The following is a 20,824-nucleotide window of genomic DNA, read 5'->3' on the forward strand; positions in this document are numbered from 1 at the left end:
AGAGCAGCGGAGAGAGAGAGAGCTGCAGTGCTTGTGCCGGGGTTTGATCTCAGAGCTACGAGGAGGGGAGATGAGCCAGCACCTGCCTCACTGCTCTGCCAGGCTCCTAAATTCTAAGTAACTTCTTAGAACTTATAAAACAGCTTAATGTTTTTAATAAAAAAGCGCCGGCGGGAGTGGAGGAAGCGAGTTTTCATAAAATTGGTTGTTGCAGGTCATGGTGAGAACTTAAGATATCCCCGCAGTTGTGGCTGAGGGGGGATGGAGAAGGGTCTGGGTAAACATACAACCACAGAATGGTTTGGATTGGAAGGGACCTTAAAGGTCCTCTGGTTCCAACCCCTCTACTGTGAGCAGGGACACCTTCCACTACACTCAGAGCTCCATCCAACCTGGCCTTGAACACTTATAGGGATGGAGCATCCACAACTTCTCTAGGCAACCTATTTCAGTGCCTCACCATCCTCACAGCAAAGGATTTTTTTTCCATATCTGATCTAAACCTACTCTCTTTCAGTTTAAAGTCATTCCTTCTTGTCATATCACTATATGCTCCTGTAAAAAGTTCAGCTGTCTTGTAGGTTCCCTTCAGATGAGTGTGGCCTAATGGGATAAGAGGGGGTAAAATTTGGTTTCTTTTTTTTTTTTTTCTTAGAAGATTAGAAAGCAAAAGATAAAAGATGATCAGGATAGAAAGAGTTGTGGGGATGATCTGGTGCTTGGAATGCAGAATTTGAACTCAGACTTTGGTTGGCATCAGCTCCACAACTGACTTGATTTTTAAGTTTTGAATAAATTCCTTTGTGAACATTGTAAAGTAATAATATTAAAGAGAATTGCTTTGTTTTTTGTTTTGTTGGTGGTTTTTTTTTTTAATTTAGAATTGTTTTCTTTGGAAATACAAACTTTTCTGTTGACTGTGCTGCTGTATCTCCCAGTTAATCTCTCTTGGACTTGTGATAGTCAAGAAAAATACCCTGAAGACTAATTATTGGCATGTACTTTTCACTTTAGCACTGTCTTTCCTGAAGGAAGAAGCAGTGACTTGGAGATTAACAGTATTTTTCCTATGTGAAAATGTCAGAAATTATCATAATCCAAACGCATGTTTATGGCTCGGTTTTTTTTTGATGAGTGTGATTAATTTATGTTGCTGAAAGGCCAACCTTCGGTGAGAAAAAACTATACATAATGTTTGTACAGTAGTAGTTGGTTGACATATGATGCCAAGAGATGTTAAAATGATGTTACAAATTTAATTTGTTTTATTTTTATTCGGGGAAAACGAGATATTTAACGAATTATCGAGACATATTTATTTACTTGCACTTTTGTGCCTTAAAATAAGTTACTTGGATGAGCTGGTAGTTTGGAACAACAAGAACCACAGTTAGTGTTTAGTAGTTTCAGAGACACATAATCAATCTGAGGAGACAAACTAGTTTTTTGCTCCAAGATACAGTATTTTCTCTGAGTAAGCTTATGCTTTTGTTGCTTGTTAAGTAGTTATTATTAAACAACTGCGAAATCCAATACTCTCAAGCTAACACGTGTCTCCTTTGAATTTGATCTGGTGGCCTGGGCTTCAGCTGGATCAAGGCGTGACCTGCTTGCTCTTCTTGTATTGACCGTGAAAAGGGAAAAAATCACCCCAAACCCAGCCTCTAAAACCCTTTTTGCCTTTGAGTATGGCATTACAGTAGTTATTTTATATATATATATATATATGTATGTGCAGAGTAACGTTTTATGTTCATTGTTCTTGATGACATGTTAGTATTTTGCTGACTTTTCTGTTTGATTTTAGTGTAAAATTTGTGGATTGCCAAAGCTACTCTGAAAATACGTATCCTGAATTTGCATGTGTTTACACAGAAGTATGTTTGCAGACTTCTAGGGCGCCTTGTGAAAAAACTATGGATTTCCTGGAAACATTTCTCAATAGTGTAAAAAATACAAATGTGCTCTAATAGAGGCTGACAGGTCTGAAATAACATATAAGAAACAAATAAAAGTCTTATTAACCAAACATACCTGTTCTTTGCATAGGAAGTTTAGATTTCTAGTTTACAAGTTTCAAGATCCATTCAAGATCAATTCCATCCGTGTTTTATGAATTCTAGTCCTTGTTTCTTATATACTTTTTTGCTTACAACTAATCAATACCTTTGTTCTTTTTCTTATCTGTGTTTTAGTTGAGGGTAAGTACTGTGGTAGTAGTAATACAGGTTTTTTTTACCAGCAGGTGTATTTTGTATGCATGGTGCAGAAACAATGAATTCCGCTATGAGTGAGGAGCCTGATGCCCTCTCTGTAGTTAACCAGCTCCGAGATCTAGCAGCTGATCCCTTGAACAGACGGGCCATTGTTCAGGATCAAGGATGCCTGCCAGGTCTTATTCTGTTTTTGGACCATCCGAACCCTCCAGTTGTTCATTCAGCTTTACTAGTAAGTACTCTGGGGATGAATTTGTATGTTGGTAGGGCATTTTCAAACTTTGTTAAACAAGTTGTTTAAACAAACAGTTTATAAACAAAACCGTTTTAACAGTTTGGTTAAACAAGGAAAAAAAGCCCACCTGGCTTTATGTTATGTTGATATTCGTTATATCAATGTTTTTTTTTTAAATGTGTATTTCAGAAAATTTTTAGCTATGACACGTTATTCCAGGGTTGACCTTTTCAATATGTTAATTCACTTTGCATTTTTTCCCTAATACAGCTATTTCACTTTTTGTGTGGAGGGAGGTAAGGACCCTTAAATCTCTTTCTAAAGATGTAGTCATGGAGCTTGGTAAATACACACAGTGATTTGACATTCATGGTGTAAAAAACAAAAAAACCCCATATCATAGGGTAACTTAAGTTAGAAACAACCTCCAGAGGTTATGTAGTACAATCCCATGTCCAAATTAAGTGCACTAAAATCACAGCTCAAGGCTGTGCCTGTTTGATTTTGAACACCTTGATGGATGGAGATTTAATAACCTCTCTGGCACCCTGTTCTATCATTTGACCACCCTCATGTTATTAAAAACAAACAAAACCCTCTCAAAACCCAAAGAACCAGCCAACCCAAAATCTATCGATATCTAATACAACTTGTTCCAGCTTTCATCTGTTTCTTCTCATTCTAAGTCATGAACACTGAAGTCCCAGTTTCTTATCCTGAATCTGAATACTAATTTAAAGTTTATTTATTGCTTAGAAGTGAGACAAATGAAAGTCAAAATTGAGTTATTTGAAGAATTGAATTAGACTTTTAAGATTTTAAGTTACTGAAATTTATGTGGTGCTCTTTTTTTTTTCATTTTTATGTCCTTATTGAATTGTAAATAATGTGAAAGAACAAAGAGCTCTGACTTTTACATGCAAGTAAACATTATTCTTTATGTCACTGAGACATCTCTGTACCATGATTTTTTTATTCTTCATTTGGGTTGCTGTCATAGTAGATATTAGTAGACTTCTTGGAATTACCTTAATGACTCTGATATTCTTCCAGGTTTCGGGAATAAGGTCCCATAGTTCAGAAAACCTGTATCCTGCTAAGTGTTTTTTATATTAGCCTTGTTCTAGCACTTGTCAGATTATAATGTTCTTCAGTAAGAGAACTTTGAGTTTACTGTACTTGGGGAATATGTTGCATTGGTTTTCTTTCCAGTGTGGTTTCCTTAGGTTCTGTTCTTAAAAGAAGATCTTGTTTGGATGTCTTTTTCCTTCCTTTGTTCCATTGGGCTGTGTATTCTCACAGCCTGCATGAGATTCAGAAATCAGTCTGTGCTCATGTTACAAAACCTAACTCTACACAAAAAAGACTGGCTTTGTCAGAGTGAAGAGGACTAATGCAGTTTGCAGTGTGGTTCCACAGCCCCAGACAGTACTCAAATTGTGTTGTAAGGACAGCTCGTTGGGTGAGATTGGGGGACAACTGGGTTGTTCCATTTAGGAATAACGTACGGTTAGAGTGTATTAAAAATTGGGATTTAGAGGAGACCATGCTAGATCCCAGGACCCTGGCTGCAATGAGAAATGGATCAGTTTACTGACCAAACATGCTTTGGTCTGCTACCCAGACTCCTTGTGTTCATGAGTTCTTGAACTGCTTAGGTTCTGTAGCTTTTAATATCTTCACTGATAACTTTTTAGATTTCATGTTTTGTATTTTTCTATTCTGAAAAGTCTTTTGGTTTTGTTTTTCTAGTCATCCCATTAGTCAAAAGGTGCTTCCCTTTGGATGGGAATCATTAAATGTAATGATCTTTCATCAAGTTTATATCTTATAAAAGGATATACAGCACTGATTTTCAATTTCTTATTATGCTGTTCTGGGATTTCTCTAACTGTGAAATTATAATAGTCTCTGTGAATCATAATAATTGCCTATTTAACTTTTTTGGTATGTTATAGAATCTTTCAGGGAAGGTGTTTTCCTCCCCCTGTGCAGTTACAACTCAGTCTTTTCTTCTGTCTGATCAAGACATGATATATATTTTCTATAGTTTTCTCTAATCTTTATTTCAGGAATTTTTTATGATACACTTCAAATGCTAAGAGTTTTGGAATGATTTACTTTAAAAAGATCAGAAGTAACCTGGGCAATACTGCTTTCTTTTCCTCTTAAATTTGGACTAAAATATTAAAAAATAGGACTCTAAAGTTAAGAAACTACCTTAAAATTTCACTTAAAACCATCGAAGATGCCTTCTGTTATTAAAATTGAGAACAGTATGTTCTGTATTGAAGTATGGAGATATTCCTGTTGAGTATGATGAACGAACTTGTGAGCCTTAAAGGTAACATAGGTATGTGTTTAGCTGAACAAAGGTTGAGCCAAAGTTCATAACAGTAACCTTCCCTGTGCTTTCAGTATACTGGATTTAATAAGTTAAAATGATCTCACTTCTTGGAAGGCTCAGACCTTTGTATCTCCCATGGGGGGCAAGGGGAATAGGAACTTCCTTATGTTGAAAAGTTGGGTCGCTTAAGTTGGTGTCACTACTTTGTATTTGGTGTTATTTTAATGGAAGTTACATGTGTGAGGTAAGAGTATGTAACAGGTGGAAAAGAGACTGCCTGTGCTTTTGACTCAAAAAATCAGCTGTTAAGGGAATAGGTTTCTCTTTGTCCAACTGGATTGTACCCTTACTACATTGCCAGAGACTAGTAAAAATATGAAACCTATTCCACCCATAAGGATACATTTCATAGCATGCAAGTTAGTTCAGAGCTATTATTTAGGTATTTTCCCATAGTTGAAAAGTAAGATAATAAATGCATATACAACATTTATAGACTGCAACTATTGATACTGATCCACATCAGGAAATAACAAAAATCACTTCTAAAGTTTTTATCATGCCAGACAGCAGCCAGAGTTTCTCAAAAGGCAATAAAATGATCTTGTGAATTTTACCTAATTTGTGCTGCAGATGACTTGATAAAAACCCACCTCAAGCGATTAGTTCTCTCTTTCTGAAGGGATTAAGGAGCATGTTATTTTTAAAGCAGTTACCGAGCAGCATAGCTATTATATGACTATATTTAAAGAATCGGTGCACTTCTAAACCTATCACAAAACCCTTTTTATAAATCATTGTATTTGTGTATTGCAGGATTTTGCAAGTGCAGTTCTTGTACCTGCATCAATAAAACACCTTTGGAAGTTCCTTCTAAGAAAACTTTTTCAGCACAAACTATAGAGAGATATCTCGTGCAAAGAAGGATTGGCACTGTAACTGGAAGGGAGCGTTATGTTAGGAGGATCATACAGATACACAGGTGCCAGCTGGGGTCAGCAGTGTGAAACTGTGCAAAGAATCTACTGTCAAAGTCAAATAAACAAAATTTTGAGCAACAAATAAGTGTAAATACCCAGTTTAGGTAACGGTAAGATAAGCAGCTTGCTGCTGTTTGCATTCTGTTCCCGGAGCGATGGATTATTCAGGGTATGATGAATATTGCAGTTAATCTTCAAAAGCTTACACATGTGGTAGCCCTCTTTCTGTGGACAGTAGAGACTTGGTGGTGCTGAGTTTTCTAGTGCTGGGGAAGCCGACAGAATTGATGGAAATTATATTAGAAGCATCATGAATAAAAATTACTTTAGATCTCAGGTCACAAAAATGTTTGTTGGAAGGGACTTCTGGAAGTCATTGACTTCAACTTCCTGCTTGAATTGGGACTGTCACCAGCACTCAATCAGGTCAGTTGTAGCTTTGTCTCGTTGATTCTGCAGTTCCACTAGGTCATGTGTTCCAGTGTTGTAGTACCTTCAGAGGTAATATCTGATTTAAACTTCTCAAACTACAATTTGTGGCTACTCCCCCTTGTTGCATTGTCTGCTGCTGTAGAGGAAAGTTGGGCTTGATCATCTTCATGAAGGCTTCTTGTGTAGCTGTAGATAGCTGTTAGATTGTCCCTTAGACTCTCAGCCAGTATAAGCAAACCCAGTCTCTCAGCCTTTCCTCTTAGATTAGATATTCTATGCTTTCAATGTATTTATAAGAATAAAATAATTTTTTAATGTTCACAGTAGATAAAATTTTTTCTCTTCTTACTAGAACTACCATTGTGAATGTTTTTCAGATATGCACTAGTAGAAATGACTTCTAATGTACTGGAGGTATTACTGATTTGCTGTGATCCTCTTTTTTTAGGCTCTCCGCTATTTGGCTGAGTGCCGTGTCAACAGAGAAAAGATGAAGAGTGAATTGGGCATGATGCTCAGCTTACAGAATGTAATACAAAAGTAAGTTTGCAATGGGTTGTTGGGTCCAGACAGTGTAAATGTAACATTCTGATGCAAAGTGAAAGTTTTACTATGAATTTGTAGATTCTGTTTCTAGTATTTCATTCTTCCCTGTTGAAATTATGTGGCTGCAAGCAATTAATTGTTTTCATTTTACAGTATTTCAAAGTAGTCAGACCACAGTCTACAAGAAATCTTAATTTGCAAGTCATTTGACAAACAACAGTTTTCTTTGCCTTGTTACTGATAACTAATTTTGTCCCTTCCCTTTAGTTTCTCTTATGATCCTTCTCATCATTGTAAAAGGGTGTCTTGCAGTAGTGCATTTAATGAAATTGTTTGGTATCTGCCACATTTATTCTTTGAATCCCACCTTTGGGAAGGGAATTTTTTTCCATTTATTTTTGAAGGTAATGTATTTGCAGCTCTCTGTTGAGGAAACATCTTGCAGGTGGAGTAGAAGCTAATATGGTTTGTAGTCTCTGATATCTTTGTACAGTGTGTCATCTGGGTTCGAACACTGTCAGGGTAGGGGATGAGCATCCACAACCTCCTTGGGCAAGCTGTTCCAGTGTCTAACCACCCTCACAATAAAGAATTTCTTCCTAATCTAACCTAAATTTTCCCTCTTTCAATTTATACCTCTTTCTTCTTGTCCTATCACTACAGTTCCTGATGAAGAGTCCCTCTCCTGCTTCCCTGTAGGCCCCCTTCAGGTACTGGAAGGTTGCTGAGAGGTCTCCATGCAACCTTATCTTCCCCAGACTGAACTTTCTCAGCCAGTCTTTGTAGGGGAGATGCTCCAGTCCTCTCACCAACTTCATGGCCCTCCTCTGGACTTGCTCCAACAGTTCTGTGTTCTTATGCTGGGGACGCCAGACCTGTTTGCTGTACTCCAGGTGGGGTCTCACAAGAGCAGAATAGAGGGGGAGAATCATCTCCTTTGATCTGCTGGCTACACTCCTTTTGATGCAGCCCAGCATTCAGTACTCTTGTTATTAGATATTGCAGGATTATTGTTGTATATCTGTCTGACACTACTTAACCTGTCTATATGTGTGAACCTGAAAAACTGGAGGGAAGATTCTGGTCTGTACACAAGTCTTGTGTGATACGTGATCTAGGAAATATTACAACTGTTTACCTTGCTTTACTTCATTAAATCTACTGAAACTAAGAAGATTATGTATTGGCATGGAATTCTGAATTATGCCTAAGTATCATCTTGTTATTCACCAGTTACCCAAAACAAAAAGACTTTAAAAAAAAGTCTTAAGAAGAACAATGATGGAAATGACTAAAATTCAGAAGATTTGCCAAATTTTTTTGAATAATTATACCTTTTAAAAATGATAGGTGTCTTGAATGTGACGTATGGGGGAAAAATAAAATTTAAGTCTTACAGTTTTCACCTTTTTTTAAGAACAAGCATAATTAAGGTAAAATATAGAGAAATCTTTTCTTTCTACTGCTATAATAACAATAAGACCTGAAATGTTTAGGTAATAACAGAAACATGTATTTCAGAAGAACTTTTAGTATAGATTACATGTCTATTTGGAGCACAGAGACATGTTGAAGAAGTTTTAGAGAGGAGAATGGTAGTTCATTATCAATCTCTACAGCTTACAGATATTACGTGGGAAACATTGAAGAATTTCATGGAAATCTCTTCAGCATTTTTTTCTAGGTTTCAATTTCAAGGGTCAAAAGAATGTGAAGTTCAGAAATGTGTAGGAAAGGAGAGAGAAGTCAATAAAAACTGGAAATCTTGTAGGTGTTTATTTTTTTTTTCTAGAAAGCTCTTTGGCAAGAGTAAGAACATTCGTTTGATTTGTATGCTTGTAACATTTGGAAAGTGTGATATCATGAAAATTTAAATACATAGCATCTTCAAATATAAGACTTTGTCATGTGCTTGTCAGGATTTTAGGTTTTAATGTTGACAGGAAATGCTGAAGTTAAGTTTTGTATTGCCTGCATAAATATGAAGAAAGATGGTTGAGAAGTGCCTAGAAGATAGATGTAAAATGATTTTTGTCACAAAAAACCAATGGTTTGGGGTTGTGGTTTGTTTTGTTAAAAAGTCTGTAGGGGAGAAAACTAGGTCTCTACAGTCTTTAATTTGCTTTACAAAATGTAGGTTTTAGTATTTAACATGATTTCAGTTTACCAGAAGATTATATTGTATGAACCGAAACTAAACATTAATAAGTCTTAATTAATGGTTTTAATGACTGACTGGTCATGCTGTGTGTTCCCTTTTACTTCTAGAATCTGTGTATTTAGCTCATCACTCTATCTAAAATATTTTTATTATTTCCAGAATTTGATTTGGGATTTAGATTTTTTTTTTTTTGGTGATGCGTTACAAAAATGCAAACAAATTGTACAAAAAAGATACAGAGTTCTGACAGAGTTCTGCTTTTCCAGTTATTGCTTGGTTCTCTCAAGCAAGACAGAACTCAGCATCTTTTGGACCAAAAGGCAAGTCACAAACTGAGTATTTGTCATAGTTCAGACTTAAGTTGATGTTTGGCAGTGCTAAACTGACACTGTTAGGAAGCTGAGTTTGTCTAGAATTCCAGTTCTCCTTCGCTTTCAGTGATGCAAATCCTGAAATTTGAGGGCTTTTCTCATCATATATCTCTTTACAAGCCTTGAAGGTCTTTGTATTAGAGACCTCAAGTTCAAGTGTGGAATTTCTTGTCATAACCTACCTACAGCTAATGAGTCTAACAGATCTTTAAATGGTCAATGCCATCAACTGGAAAGTAGTTGGAATTGATTTGCTATTGATGACTTCTTGTAATAGTACATGGGAGCCTCAGGCATAGGCCCAAACCCTTTTGTTGTAAGTAATAGACAGCCAAGTTTAACAGTAGTTCTTTGAGGTACCTTAATATCTCCTTTCATGACTTACCCATCCTCTAGCATTATCTGATCAGCTTTTTTTGTATTTGCTTATAATAAGCATTATAGCTGAGTTGTGAAAATCTTGTTGCTGCTTAAAATGCATGTCTGGCTGACTCCTTAAGGAACAAAGGACACGTTTTAGGTTCACTGTGACTCATTTTTGAGATGTATGAACATTATTTTTTGCTAACAGAAGAGTAACAGATCTTAAATGTAGATACTGGAGGTTATAGGTTCTAGAGGAGAAATATGAAATGTCAGCTCTGAGGAGTATAAAATAAAAATTTGAAGGCAGCGAGATATTTTTATGTTTAGGACTTTTTTTTAAACTGAAACTTGATTTAGAACACATATGACTTTCTGAGATACTTCATACGAAAGGCTTCATACACTCCCACATTTGTCTAGGACGTATGAAAAGCTGTTCAAGTTTTGTGGAATATTTCAAAACATTTTTCGAAAGTGAAGGTTTCTGATGTCCTGTTCTATACTTGCTGCTTTTTTCCTTAGCATGGGAGATTTTTTCTTCTGTTAGTCTACATCTGCTTATTTTTAAGTAAAACTTCATGCATCTTTCCATGTTACAATCTAGAAGTAAGCAACGGTGTTGGAGAGAAATCAGACCTTTAAAATTCAAAAATTCCAAACTTCTTTATTTGTTTTTTTTACTGGCTGATACTGCTTTTTGGCTATGTCAAAATTATTTTGCTCCCTTGTCAGGTGACTGAGTACCAGTAAGTGTATGTGCAGAAGTGTTTATGTAAATAGGTAAAAAGGAGAGGAAAAATTGAAGCTCATTGGATAATGACCTCCATTATCTAATTCCATTCATTGCATTCCAGCAGTCATCAGCAGTTGTTTAATATTGAAAACTGGTTTAGTTGCTGGCTTTATGAATTGTATAGAGGACTTAATGTGTCCGTATGGACTTTCTAAAATGTTATTAGCAGCTTCTAGAATTAAAATTAATTAGGATTTATAGCATACAAGGAAATATACTAATTTGTGTTCAGAGTGAAAGTGACTTTTGATGGACAGTAAAGGTCAAAGTTCATAATTTTTCATAATCTTTATGAGCAGCATAATGGTACTGTTTAAATATAACTAGTATGTATTTAAAAAAAACACTGATGAAGAGTCAATATACTAAATAGCTCTTATTATGGAACGGCAAATTACTGAGAGTAAAATTCCAATTACTTAGCTAAAAGAGCTTTTCAAGATAGTCTTCCTTTGCCAGGGTGTCAGATTTAACAAGCTGAACTAAATCCAGTGCATTAATCAGCTCTTCCAATTTATTACTTGCCTAAGAAGATTAGGGCAATTAATATGTGTTTAATTAGAGTCCCTTGCAGATCTGGTAAAATACATACAGTCTGTAATTACTGACTTCTCACTCAATTTTAATTTTGGTAGTCTTAATTACCTGCACTTTTTGAAAATTTAATTATTCGTTGAAACCAGCAAAGTTTAAATTTATGATGTCTAACAAAAAAAAAGCAAAAACCTAGTGTTTCAGGTAGTGTTTGCTGAAATTTAAATAGTAGGGATATAGCATCACAATAATTTTATCATTTTTTGGTTGTGTGACATACTACTTTTTCTCCTTTGTGAGAAAGGAGGAATGGTTGGGGACAGACAGGGCAAAGGTCATATATTAATTAGCAAGTAGGCAAACTATGTATTTAAAGGGGTATCTGATGATGAAAGGGATGTTGCCATATAACTAGCTTCAAGATAATATTTTATGAGAAACTACAGCTAAAAAAAATTCTGTGAACTTTTCACATTTAATGCATTTATGCTATTAATTGGAATACCTAAATTCTGATCTGCAAAAGAGAAGGAAATAGCATTTTGTAGACTGTAGAGATTTCATTTTTCTATACCTGAATCACTTAGTCATCTTGGTTTTGTCGTCCTTGGTATGTGGGTTCATTTTAACACATCAAAATTGAGAAATAGTTGAGATTGGGTAATGGGAAGCGTGATTTGGTTGCATGATTATTTTCGGACTGTACCATACTTGTGATTCTGCACTGAGAAGTTGTGTTTTTGGAGAAAAATATGGTTATCCTAGGTCTTAAGTATTCATGTCAGCAAGAGGTTCCAAGAACTTTGGTTTTAGAAATTATTTACAAATTGCAGTATCATCTGGAACAATAGTAATACACACATCTCTCTATATTTCACGTTAACTTTCCTGGCAGTCCTTTCCTTTCCCGTTACTTTCCTCAGCCTTGTTGTTTTACCCACTTTGTTACATTTTGTCTGTTATAAGGTAAGTGCATCTAGAAAATGACACCGCTGGCTGCTGGTGCATCTCCTCAGGCTGTGGGGCTCCCTTGTATTTATTTGTATTGTGTTGTAGCAATGTGCTTGTTAATAATAGATGGTTGTGGCAGGAGGACGCCTGCAGGCTGTTTTATTCAGCATTGTTAGGCAAAGTAGCTTAATACCCCCCTGTCCCTTTGATACCCCTAGTTTCTTTGAAGACAATTTTTACTGTAATTTTCTAAATCTTACAAGTTTTGGACGTAGATTGTTTCTTGAAGTTATTTTTGAGAAAACATCTTCTTTCCCCCCACCAAAAGAAAAAACACAAACAAAAACCCCAAAGCAATGCAATATTAGGAAATGTAGGAGACATCAGTATGTCCTCTTTAAATACACCATGTTATTTGTTCCAAGTGACTGAAAACTTCTTTTGTCTGTCAGACAGCTTCCTGGTGTTTGAAGAGGTTCTCTCTAGGAAGGAGTGGAGGGACAGGAGAGAGGGTTCAATGCTGTGGGCTACTTTGGTCAGTTAGGCATGTAAAACTTCATGCTCTTTTTGTTCATGCATCATGGCAAACTCACAAGAGTTCAGACTTAATCATGGTTCAGCAGTTGGTTTTAATGTGTTCCGAGACCTTTTTTTTGTGTATTAGTTGTATTTTGTCTATATCCTATAATGTATTTTTTAGTTTTATGAACAATATAGGAAGTCACGATCTCAACACAGAGGTGCAGGCACGGGTACAAATGGAAACAATAAACAAAACACAAAAAGCATTACCTAATGAAATGGTGTAAAATCCTAGTGTTGCAGTATCAGTGTTAACCTGGATTTAAGTCGAGGTCTAATAGGCTTTCTAGGAGAATCTTATGGTTGTTGTGAGGTAAGTAAATAGGGCTTAAAGGCTTGGAAAGATGGATGTCGTTTTTAAGAGTAGTCCAAGACTGGATTGTCTTTAATTCAAATGTAGCTAGTAATTTACATGTTGAAATACTACCGTGGGTTTATATTTTGCAGGTGTTAATAGAAATTAGCAGTCTTGTAAATAACTGTTCTAAAAGATTTATTATGAGAGGTACAATTTAGGATGTGCTTACTGGTTTTGTTTGTGTGTGTAGAATTGGTCACTGAGAAAAATAAGAAAGCATGATCAAATGTAGGGCACAGACACCTTCCAAGATGTACTTTTGTTTTAGGGGCAGGGGTGGGAAGGAGTTATTGGGGGTTTTTTTGCTTGTTTATCTCGGGGCCTCTCTGTGGTCAGAGACATTCCACAATCATCATTTCTACTTGCATGCAACTTACTTGCTTAGTGAGCTCTATATGATCAGTACTGTTTCTGTACTCAACAGTTAGGTGTTTGTTAACCTCTAGTTTTGGATTTTTGTCTGTTTACATTATTATTTTTCTCTTTCTGTCATGTGTGTAATTCCTATTACAATGTTTTTCACTGCAGTCAGAAATGCAGTTTAGTTCTACTTTTTGCTTTCCAAGCTACTACTTTTACCTTAAAACTTCCCACTTGTCTGGCATCTGTATCAGGACTGTTGTGTGGCTTTTCATCATCCGACATCTGTATCAATTTAATCTGGGTACTGTGCATCCATAGACCTTTTAATATACCAGTTCAGTACAATACTAGTTCAATTAGTTCAGCCTTAAGTATGCTGCTTCAGTGCATTTGCACACTCCATGGAACAGCAGAACTTCTGTTACTGGTTTCTGTGCAGCACTTGCAGTTAATGCAGAGCTTTCTCTGACACTGCAGTGCCTGCATTTCAACAGTTTCTCTGGTCCCTTTACTTTGGTATATTTTTCATTTTCTTGGCATTTCAAAAATTTCAGGTAAAGTTGACAAACAGTGAGGTAACAAAGTAAGTAGTCATTAATGCAATGTTTTTATGTAGCATAAGATTTAGAGAGTACCTGCAAGTTCTTCAAAATCATGGACTTCAGCTGGTTTACAGTGACTGGCTTAAGAGTATGACAAGCAGTGCAAGTAGTTACCTAAGCATCAAAGTGCCTAAGTTCTACAGTGGTGATTTATGTAAAATATTGAAAAGCCACTTGACCAAATCATAGGTTCCAAAAGTCACTTTACCAAATCATAGGTTCCTAAACCTGGAAAAGAATTTTCAGTACCTGTTACTGAGTGTATAGGCATTATTCCGGTGTTACTTTTCTGACAGACAGAGGGGCACAATCATAATTGCTTTGAGTGCTTTTCATTTAAATGAGGGAAAAATAATCAGTTGAGAAGTTAAAAATGAACTTATTGCTTTTTATTGTAGGCAAGAAACATTGTGATGAGTATTGCAGAATAAAAAAAGTGAAGAACTTTGAAACATTGAAAAAAGTGTGTTAAATATAAAATAAATTCAATAAAATTACATCTGTTTGAAAGTGTTTTGTGCTCAATGTCTTAGCCACTTTTTTCTTTATTTAGAAATTGACTGGAGTAGGGAGTTGAGTATTTTAGAAAGCAGTATAAGTTTAAGGCGTTTTTACTTCCTGTTTTTTCTGCAGGCCTTATATTAAAACACATAGAGAGCTCTGAGAAATGATTATAAAAATGAAGTGGTTTACAGAGTGAGACACAATGTTATGATATGTTAAAAATAATAGAATCTAAATTAGTATTTAAATAACTGCTGACTGTAGGGTAGGAAAAAAATACTATAATGCTGAACTTAGTGATTCAAGATGCACGTGACATGGTGTGCCAAAAAGCAACTGTCTTTTCTTTTTGTGGTGGGATTCTGTACTGAGGTGGAAGGGAAGAGATTTAAGTGGATTGACAGAAGAGTCAGGATTAGTAATGGCAACGCAGGATGCCTTTAACACTCAACAAACCTCATCATCAGCTGGTGTCAAACACATTTTAGGAATACAGTGACCTTCACTGGTTACTATTGAATTTACAAGAACAGTGCTTAAGTAGGTTCTTCCATATACTAACTTTTGCTGAGAGCTTACAAAAATTAAGGATTAAGAAGCATTGAAGTAAAAGTAGCAAGATAATGTTTGTTCCTGTTTTTTTGACCTTCATGGTAAGAATCCCAACGAAATTGCAGATTCTTTTTCTAATAAACCATAAGTGTCTGGATTACCCTTCTATTTTTATTTTTTATTTTCTGAGTGCTGCTTGATCGATAAACATAGTAAGGTGCTGATGTATGATTAGAAGCTACGTAGTTTTACATGGGTATTAGAGGCAGTAAATGCTACAAAGGGAAATGCCTAAAAAAATTAATGATGAAACAGTCTTCATTAACAGTTTCTGAATGGAGTTGTTATTTCAGAAGAAAGTGAATTTTACTCTGGAACAACTAGTGCAAAGTGAATATGTTATTCTGAATTACATGTATTTTTATCCAGGAATATGTTTTGATACTTCATTTTGCAGTACCTGCTACAATATCTTTCAGCAAGATATCCATTGAATTTTGCATGTAGAAAGTCCTGTCTAGTAACTTGGAACAAATTAAAATTGTTAGCACATTCTGTATTTATACAGTACATCACGAAGTTCCCACAATGTTTATTTTAAACCTTGGTATATGCTTTGAACTATTTTGCATGGGGCAGTCCCTTTAGCTAGAAGTGAAGCTACTAATACTGGCTTGCTTAAAAAATAAAATAACTGAGTCCTTTGCTTATAAATAAGTAGCTGAAGAGAAGGAAAACAAGATGTTGAAATAGTTACCTACTTCAAGTCTCTGCTCAGTAGATATTAACTATATTAGCAAATTAGTCAAATACAAAGCTTACCTATAGATATGCCTACATAGATTAAACCTGCATTTTTTTTTCTCTGGGGCAGGTTGGTGCTGTAGTTTGATTCTTATTATTCATACAGGTTTTGTTTAGGGAAGCCCTTTTCTGTAAGTTTGGAAACTTTTTGTTTGTTTCTTTGTTTGTTTGTTTGTTTAACTTTCTCCAGTAAATTTCAGGGAAATAATCAGATGTAACATACTTCTCAAAATTAAAATAAATGGTGGGTTTTTTTTAAAAAATATAAATGGATTTTCCAGATAGTTATATAGTATAATCATGTATTGTTGTATTATGTACTTAATGCTGTTAGCATGTTGATAACACAAGAAAGTGATATTTAGCTTCCTTCAAGATATTTGTAAAATCCTTCAGTACCAAGCCTGATCTCAGCACTACTGATACTACTACCTGGTTGCTATAGCATTATTCCTGAGAAGGATTGGCTTTTTAATGGCAGCATCTTGAGTCTTTCACTGTAAAGGACCAGAGGCAGTTGTTACCCTTAAGAATTCTTATTTTTTTAACCCTGATGCAATTTGTTTAAGCCATATAATAAACATGATTTCTGCCATATACATCCATGAAATTATTACTGTTCATTAGCAGGCAAGATGTTAGAATTAGCTACTGTGAAATGCAGTATGGAGTTTGTGTCTGTTATGCAGACTCTTGTCTAGCAAATGCTACTATGAAGCCTTTTGAGTTTAGTTAAGTAACAGGCCCTGATTTTTTTTTTTTTTTTAATTTTTGTAGATGGAGAGTATGTCCATATGGTAGATACCAAGCTGTGGAAGATTAAAAGTTGATTTTCCATTTAGTGTATAAATAGCAAGAATTAAACAAAATTGGATGAATAGCTGGGTTAAGCATATGGCATATGTTCAAATTTGTTATCCTGTTCTTGAAAGTTCCTTCTCTTCTCATGATCAGAGGACAATAGAATGAATCAGGAAAATGTTCTAAGTATGATAATTACTCCATTTGCCAAATGTTTAAGATTGTATCACAGTCACTGATTTTACAGCAGTCAATGAGACTGTACTGTGATTTTACTCATATTTACAATTCATATTTAATATTTAGGCTTGCTGTTTTGTTTTCAGCAGTCTTCAGAACATCCCAGCATTTCCATGGGGTTTCTGTACATTTTCAGGGTCAGTAACCATATGATGGAAATTGAACTGTAAGTGGCACTGGGAATCCAATCCTCACTCCTAATTTCAGTGAGGTATATCTTGTTTAGTATAAAATCAAAGTTACAACATCAGGTTTCTTTGTGCCATTATGAACTTTTTAGTTTAGTGTCTCCTGGTCAAATTGTCACAGCCAATAGTGTGAGTAGAGTCCGGAAGACTGACCAAGGGGCAAGGGTCTTGCAGTTCTAGAGAGCATTCTAGGAAAATGTGCCTGACCTTGCCTTGTTACTGCGGTGTGACAGCCTTGGAACACAGAGTTGATACCACGGGATTGCAGTCACATGTAACAACTGCACTCAGGCTGTACATAGGTCCGTTGAGGAGTCCACCTGCTTGGTCTTGGGATTTGGAGTTCCATATGCTGCTGCTTATTCTGTCACTTAAAACTTACCCAGTCCTACAGGTTCTCTTGTTTCTCCTGTTTTACACGTATGAATTGTTTTTCCTGTTATTAACCTGCTACTATGCTTTGATAATGCTTGATATATTGTTGTTGGCCAACAGAAGAATCTTACTGCCTGTATGCTTTAGGATTTTGACTTCTTTCTTTTTGAAGAAAGCAGGTAATGATCATTTTTGTCAACTGCTCTATAATATTATCTGGTCTTTGTGTTTTGGGGCTGGAGGGAACTGATGTGTACTGTGAAGTGTGGCATGGTAATAGCACCATACCGGGTCTCTGAGAAGGTGTGCACTGAAGTAATGGGGCTCTTCAAGGTGTTTTCAAATGATGTACCCATTGCCTGGAATGAGTTGGGGAAGCAGCCATGCTTGTGAGTGATCCCACTGTATGATGGGATGCACTAAAAGCTCACAAGAAAGAGCAGCATTCTTGGAGGTAAGAAAGAATTTTGACCTGGCACTGGAGCAGAACAGCCAGAAAAACAGCTAGATCGGATAACTGTCTTGAAACAGATTGCTTTTTCTCTAATACCATGCTCTTTCTTTAGGCTTGTCATTCATGCTCAACATTTTTATCAAAACCATGTCAATCACTGTGTCTTACTTCTAAAATGAAGGATCAGTGGTTTCCTACCCCTTACAGAATGTAGCAACTCTTTGCAGCTTACTGCTCCCTTTAGTTGTTGCTGGAGACAATTCCTGTCTTTAAGTAGAGGAAGAATGGACTCCAAAAGAAATTAGTCACCTGGAAACAAATACATCAGTGGTGTTAATGCACAGTTGATTTAATATCCATTTGTTAGCCATTTACAACCATAATTAAATGATAACTCTCTACCATGTGTATGCTTCAAGTATTCTAATTCACGTGCATTTGCCCAACAATGTATTTAGATAGAATTGATGCCGATCCATGAAATTCTTACTTATGCTTTTTGTGTCATATGGGATACTACGTTTATTGCAGCGAATGAAGTTCATTACGGAAATAAAATGATGGTTGAAAATATCACTACGTAGGATCCTAGGGAAAAATATTACAGAATCACAGAATATGCTGAGTTGGAAGGAACCCACAAGGATCATTGAGTCCAGCTCCTGGCCCTGCACAGGACCATCCCCAGGAGTCACACCATGTGCCTGAGAGTATCATCCAAACGCTTCTTAAACTCTGTCAGGCCTGGTGCTGTGACCACTTCCCTGGGGAGCCTGTTCCAGTGCCCAACCACCCTCTGGGTGAAGAACCTTTGTTTTAATATCCAACCTAAACTTCCTCTGACACAACATCAGGCCATCCCTCAGGTCTTATAACTGGTCACCACCGAGAACAGATAAGAGCTTGTCCCTCCTCTTCCCCTCAGGAGAAAGTTGTAGACTGCTCTGCCATATAGAGCAGTATTCACATGTATGAGAAGGATTGGGATCAAGTGAAAATATCTGTTCCTATGTGATCATAAGTTTCCTCAAACTTTTTGGAAAGGCACTTAGATCATTCTATAAATGGAGTCTCTCAAAATAGTAGTTTAAGGAAAAATGATGCGTTTGGTCCTTTGTTACATTCATTGATTTAGGATTTTCCTGTGAAAGACTAAGCTAAATCTGAGTGTTGTTTTTACTTTTAATTTATAGTAGGTTAATTAGGATGGGGTTCAGCTGAGGTCTTGCCAATTATTGAAGCCTTAACTTAGATAATGAAGACATTTTTCTTCTTCAAACTCTTCATATTTGTTAGACTGTGTTGTGTAGTGGAATCTTTTTGAAGACCTGTGCTTTAACTTTCCATTACTATGTAAAATCCTGAAGCTGTCAATAGAAGAAGTTTTACCTGAATTGACTTTAAAAGGTTGAGATCTATACCACAGGCATTCTCCATGAATTGTAAGGCTGTGTGTCATGTCCCCTCACTTATGGGGGCCATGCCTGCTGAAAATATATATAGTACAGATTCTTTGTATGTGAAAGTGTCTATTACATAAGTGGTGTACTACAAATGTACTATTCCTGTATATAATTTTTCTTGCTTGGATCTTAACGGAGTTCTGGGAGTGAGTTTTGTGACAGAAAGAGTCTACCTCTGGTTGCCCTCTTCTCACAGAGGTTTCTCAGCCTTTTGCAGGGGATAAGCTATAGCACTTCTCCATGTATCCTGAGAATCACAGAATATCCTGAGTTGGAAGGGACCCACAAAGATCACTGAGTCCAGCTCTTGGTCCTGCACAGGACAGACTGACAGGTCAACATTGAGTTGTAAGCGATGCCCCATTCTAGACCTAGAAGTTGAGAATGGTCTGTCTTTGGATCTCTTTATTCCTGGGCAACCCTGGGGAAAAAGATCCTTTGGCACAAGGCTGAGATTGGTCCCTAGATTACAAATTAAACTCTTGAACTACATCAGATTTGGTTAAGAGAGTAAAAATGTAAACTCCTGAGTAAGCTTGTCTACATTGACATTTTGATCTATGTTGTGAAATTACTTGAGGTTAAAGTGTTTCTTTGGTATGCCTTCGTGATCTCATTTTTGGCTTTATATTAAATTTATACTAAATTTACTCAATACAATTATTGTGCTAAGTAGGACAACAAAGAAATCATATATTTTGAGAGAGAAAACTGGGAGCAGTGTTTTCCTAAAATCAAATGTCATGTTTGAACCAGTGAATTATTGGGGTTTTGAGTTTTGTATTTAAGGTTTCTAAATTGTTATTATAAGGTATAATAATCTCAAATAGCTTTTCCTTCATGCTATAAGCTAAGGTGGAACAGGTTGCCCCATCCCTGAAGGTGTTCAAGGCCAGGTTGGATGGGGCTCTGAACTACCTGGTCCCTGCCCACAGCAGTGGGGTTGTAATGAGATGATCTTCAAGGTCTCCTTTCAACCCAAACCATTCTATAATGATTCTGTGAAGGTGAAAACATTTGGAATACCAGTTGACAAATTTTAATGACTTTGAGAACAAAGCCTCCCTTTTTGCATCTAGTCTTGCCTTTAGTTCATGTTGCCTTAAGATAAAACAATTTAGAACTGATCAGTGAACTGTAAGTCTAAATATGGGAGGAGGAAATTTCTGAAATCAGTCTGTCTAATTGTCAGATGCATTAAGAGTTATGTAAGCTGTCATGCAGAACTCTTTGGAAGACAATGTATAAGGAAAATAGTTGCCAGGAAAATTAAATAAATTTGTGCTTTACATAAAAGCCTATCTCTTAAAATACTCTTAATCTGAAAAATCAGATATCCATCAGTAGGTAAAAATGGATGTGCTCCCTGTACATTGCTCTATGAATTTACTGAATGACTTCTTGTTATGTGCTCACAGACTCACAGAGATGTTGAAGTTGGAAAGGACCTCTTGAGGTCATCTGGTCCAACTCCTCTACTCAGATAGTCACCTAAACCCCATTGCCCAAAACCATGTTCAGGCAGCTTTTGAATATCTCCAAGAGTGGAGACTCTACAACCTGTCTGGACAGCTTCTGTCAGTGCTTAGTCACCTTCACTTTTCAG

At 36.2% G+C, this 20,824-nt stretch overlaps 1 protein-coding gene across 1 annotated transcript in view; it reads left to right on the forward strand.

Annotated features, from left to right (window-relative positions):
* The first annotated feature begins 2,247 nt into the window (after nucleotides 1-2,247).
* The window catches only part of ARMC1 (armadillo repeat containing 1), a 31,208-nt gene continuing 12,631 nt past the window's right edge, over nucleotides 2,248-20,824 (forward strand). Inside the window, exons 1-2 of the mRNA XM_029959346.1 lie at nucleotides 2,248-2,448; nucleotides 6,659-6,750. Of these exons, the coding sequence (XP_029815206.1) occupies nucleotides 2,257-2,448; nucleotides 6,659-6,750 (284 nt within the window). The 5' untranslated portion in view covers nucleotides 2,248-2,256. The remainder of the gene's footprint in view (nucleotides 2,449-6,658; nucleotides 6,751-20,824) is intronic.

This window comes from Manacus vitellinus, unplaced genomic scaffold (assembly GCF_001715985.3).
Source record: "Manacus vitellinus isolate BGI_N305 unplaced genomic scaffold, ASM171598v3 scaffold_1_pilon, whole genome shotgun sequence".
NCBI lineage: Eukaryota > Metazoa > Chordata > Aves > Passeriformes > Pipridae > Manacus > Manacus vitellinus.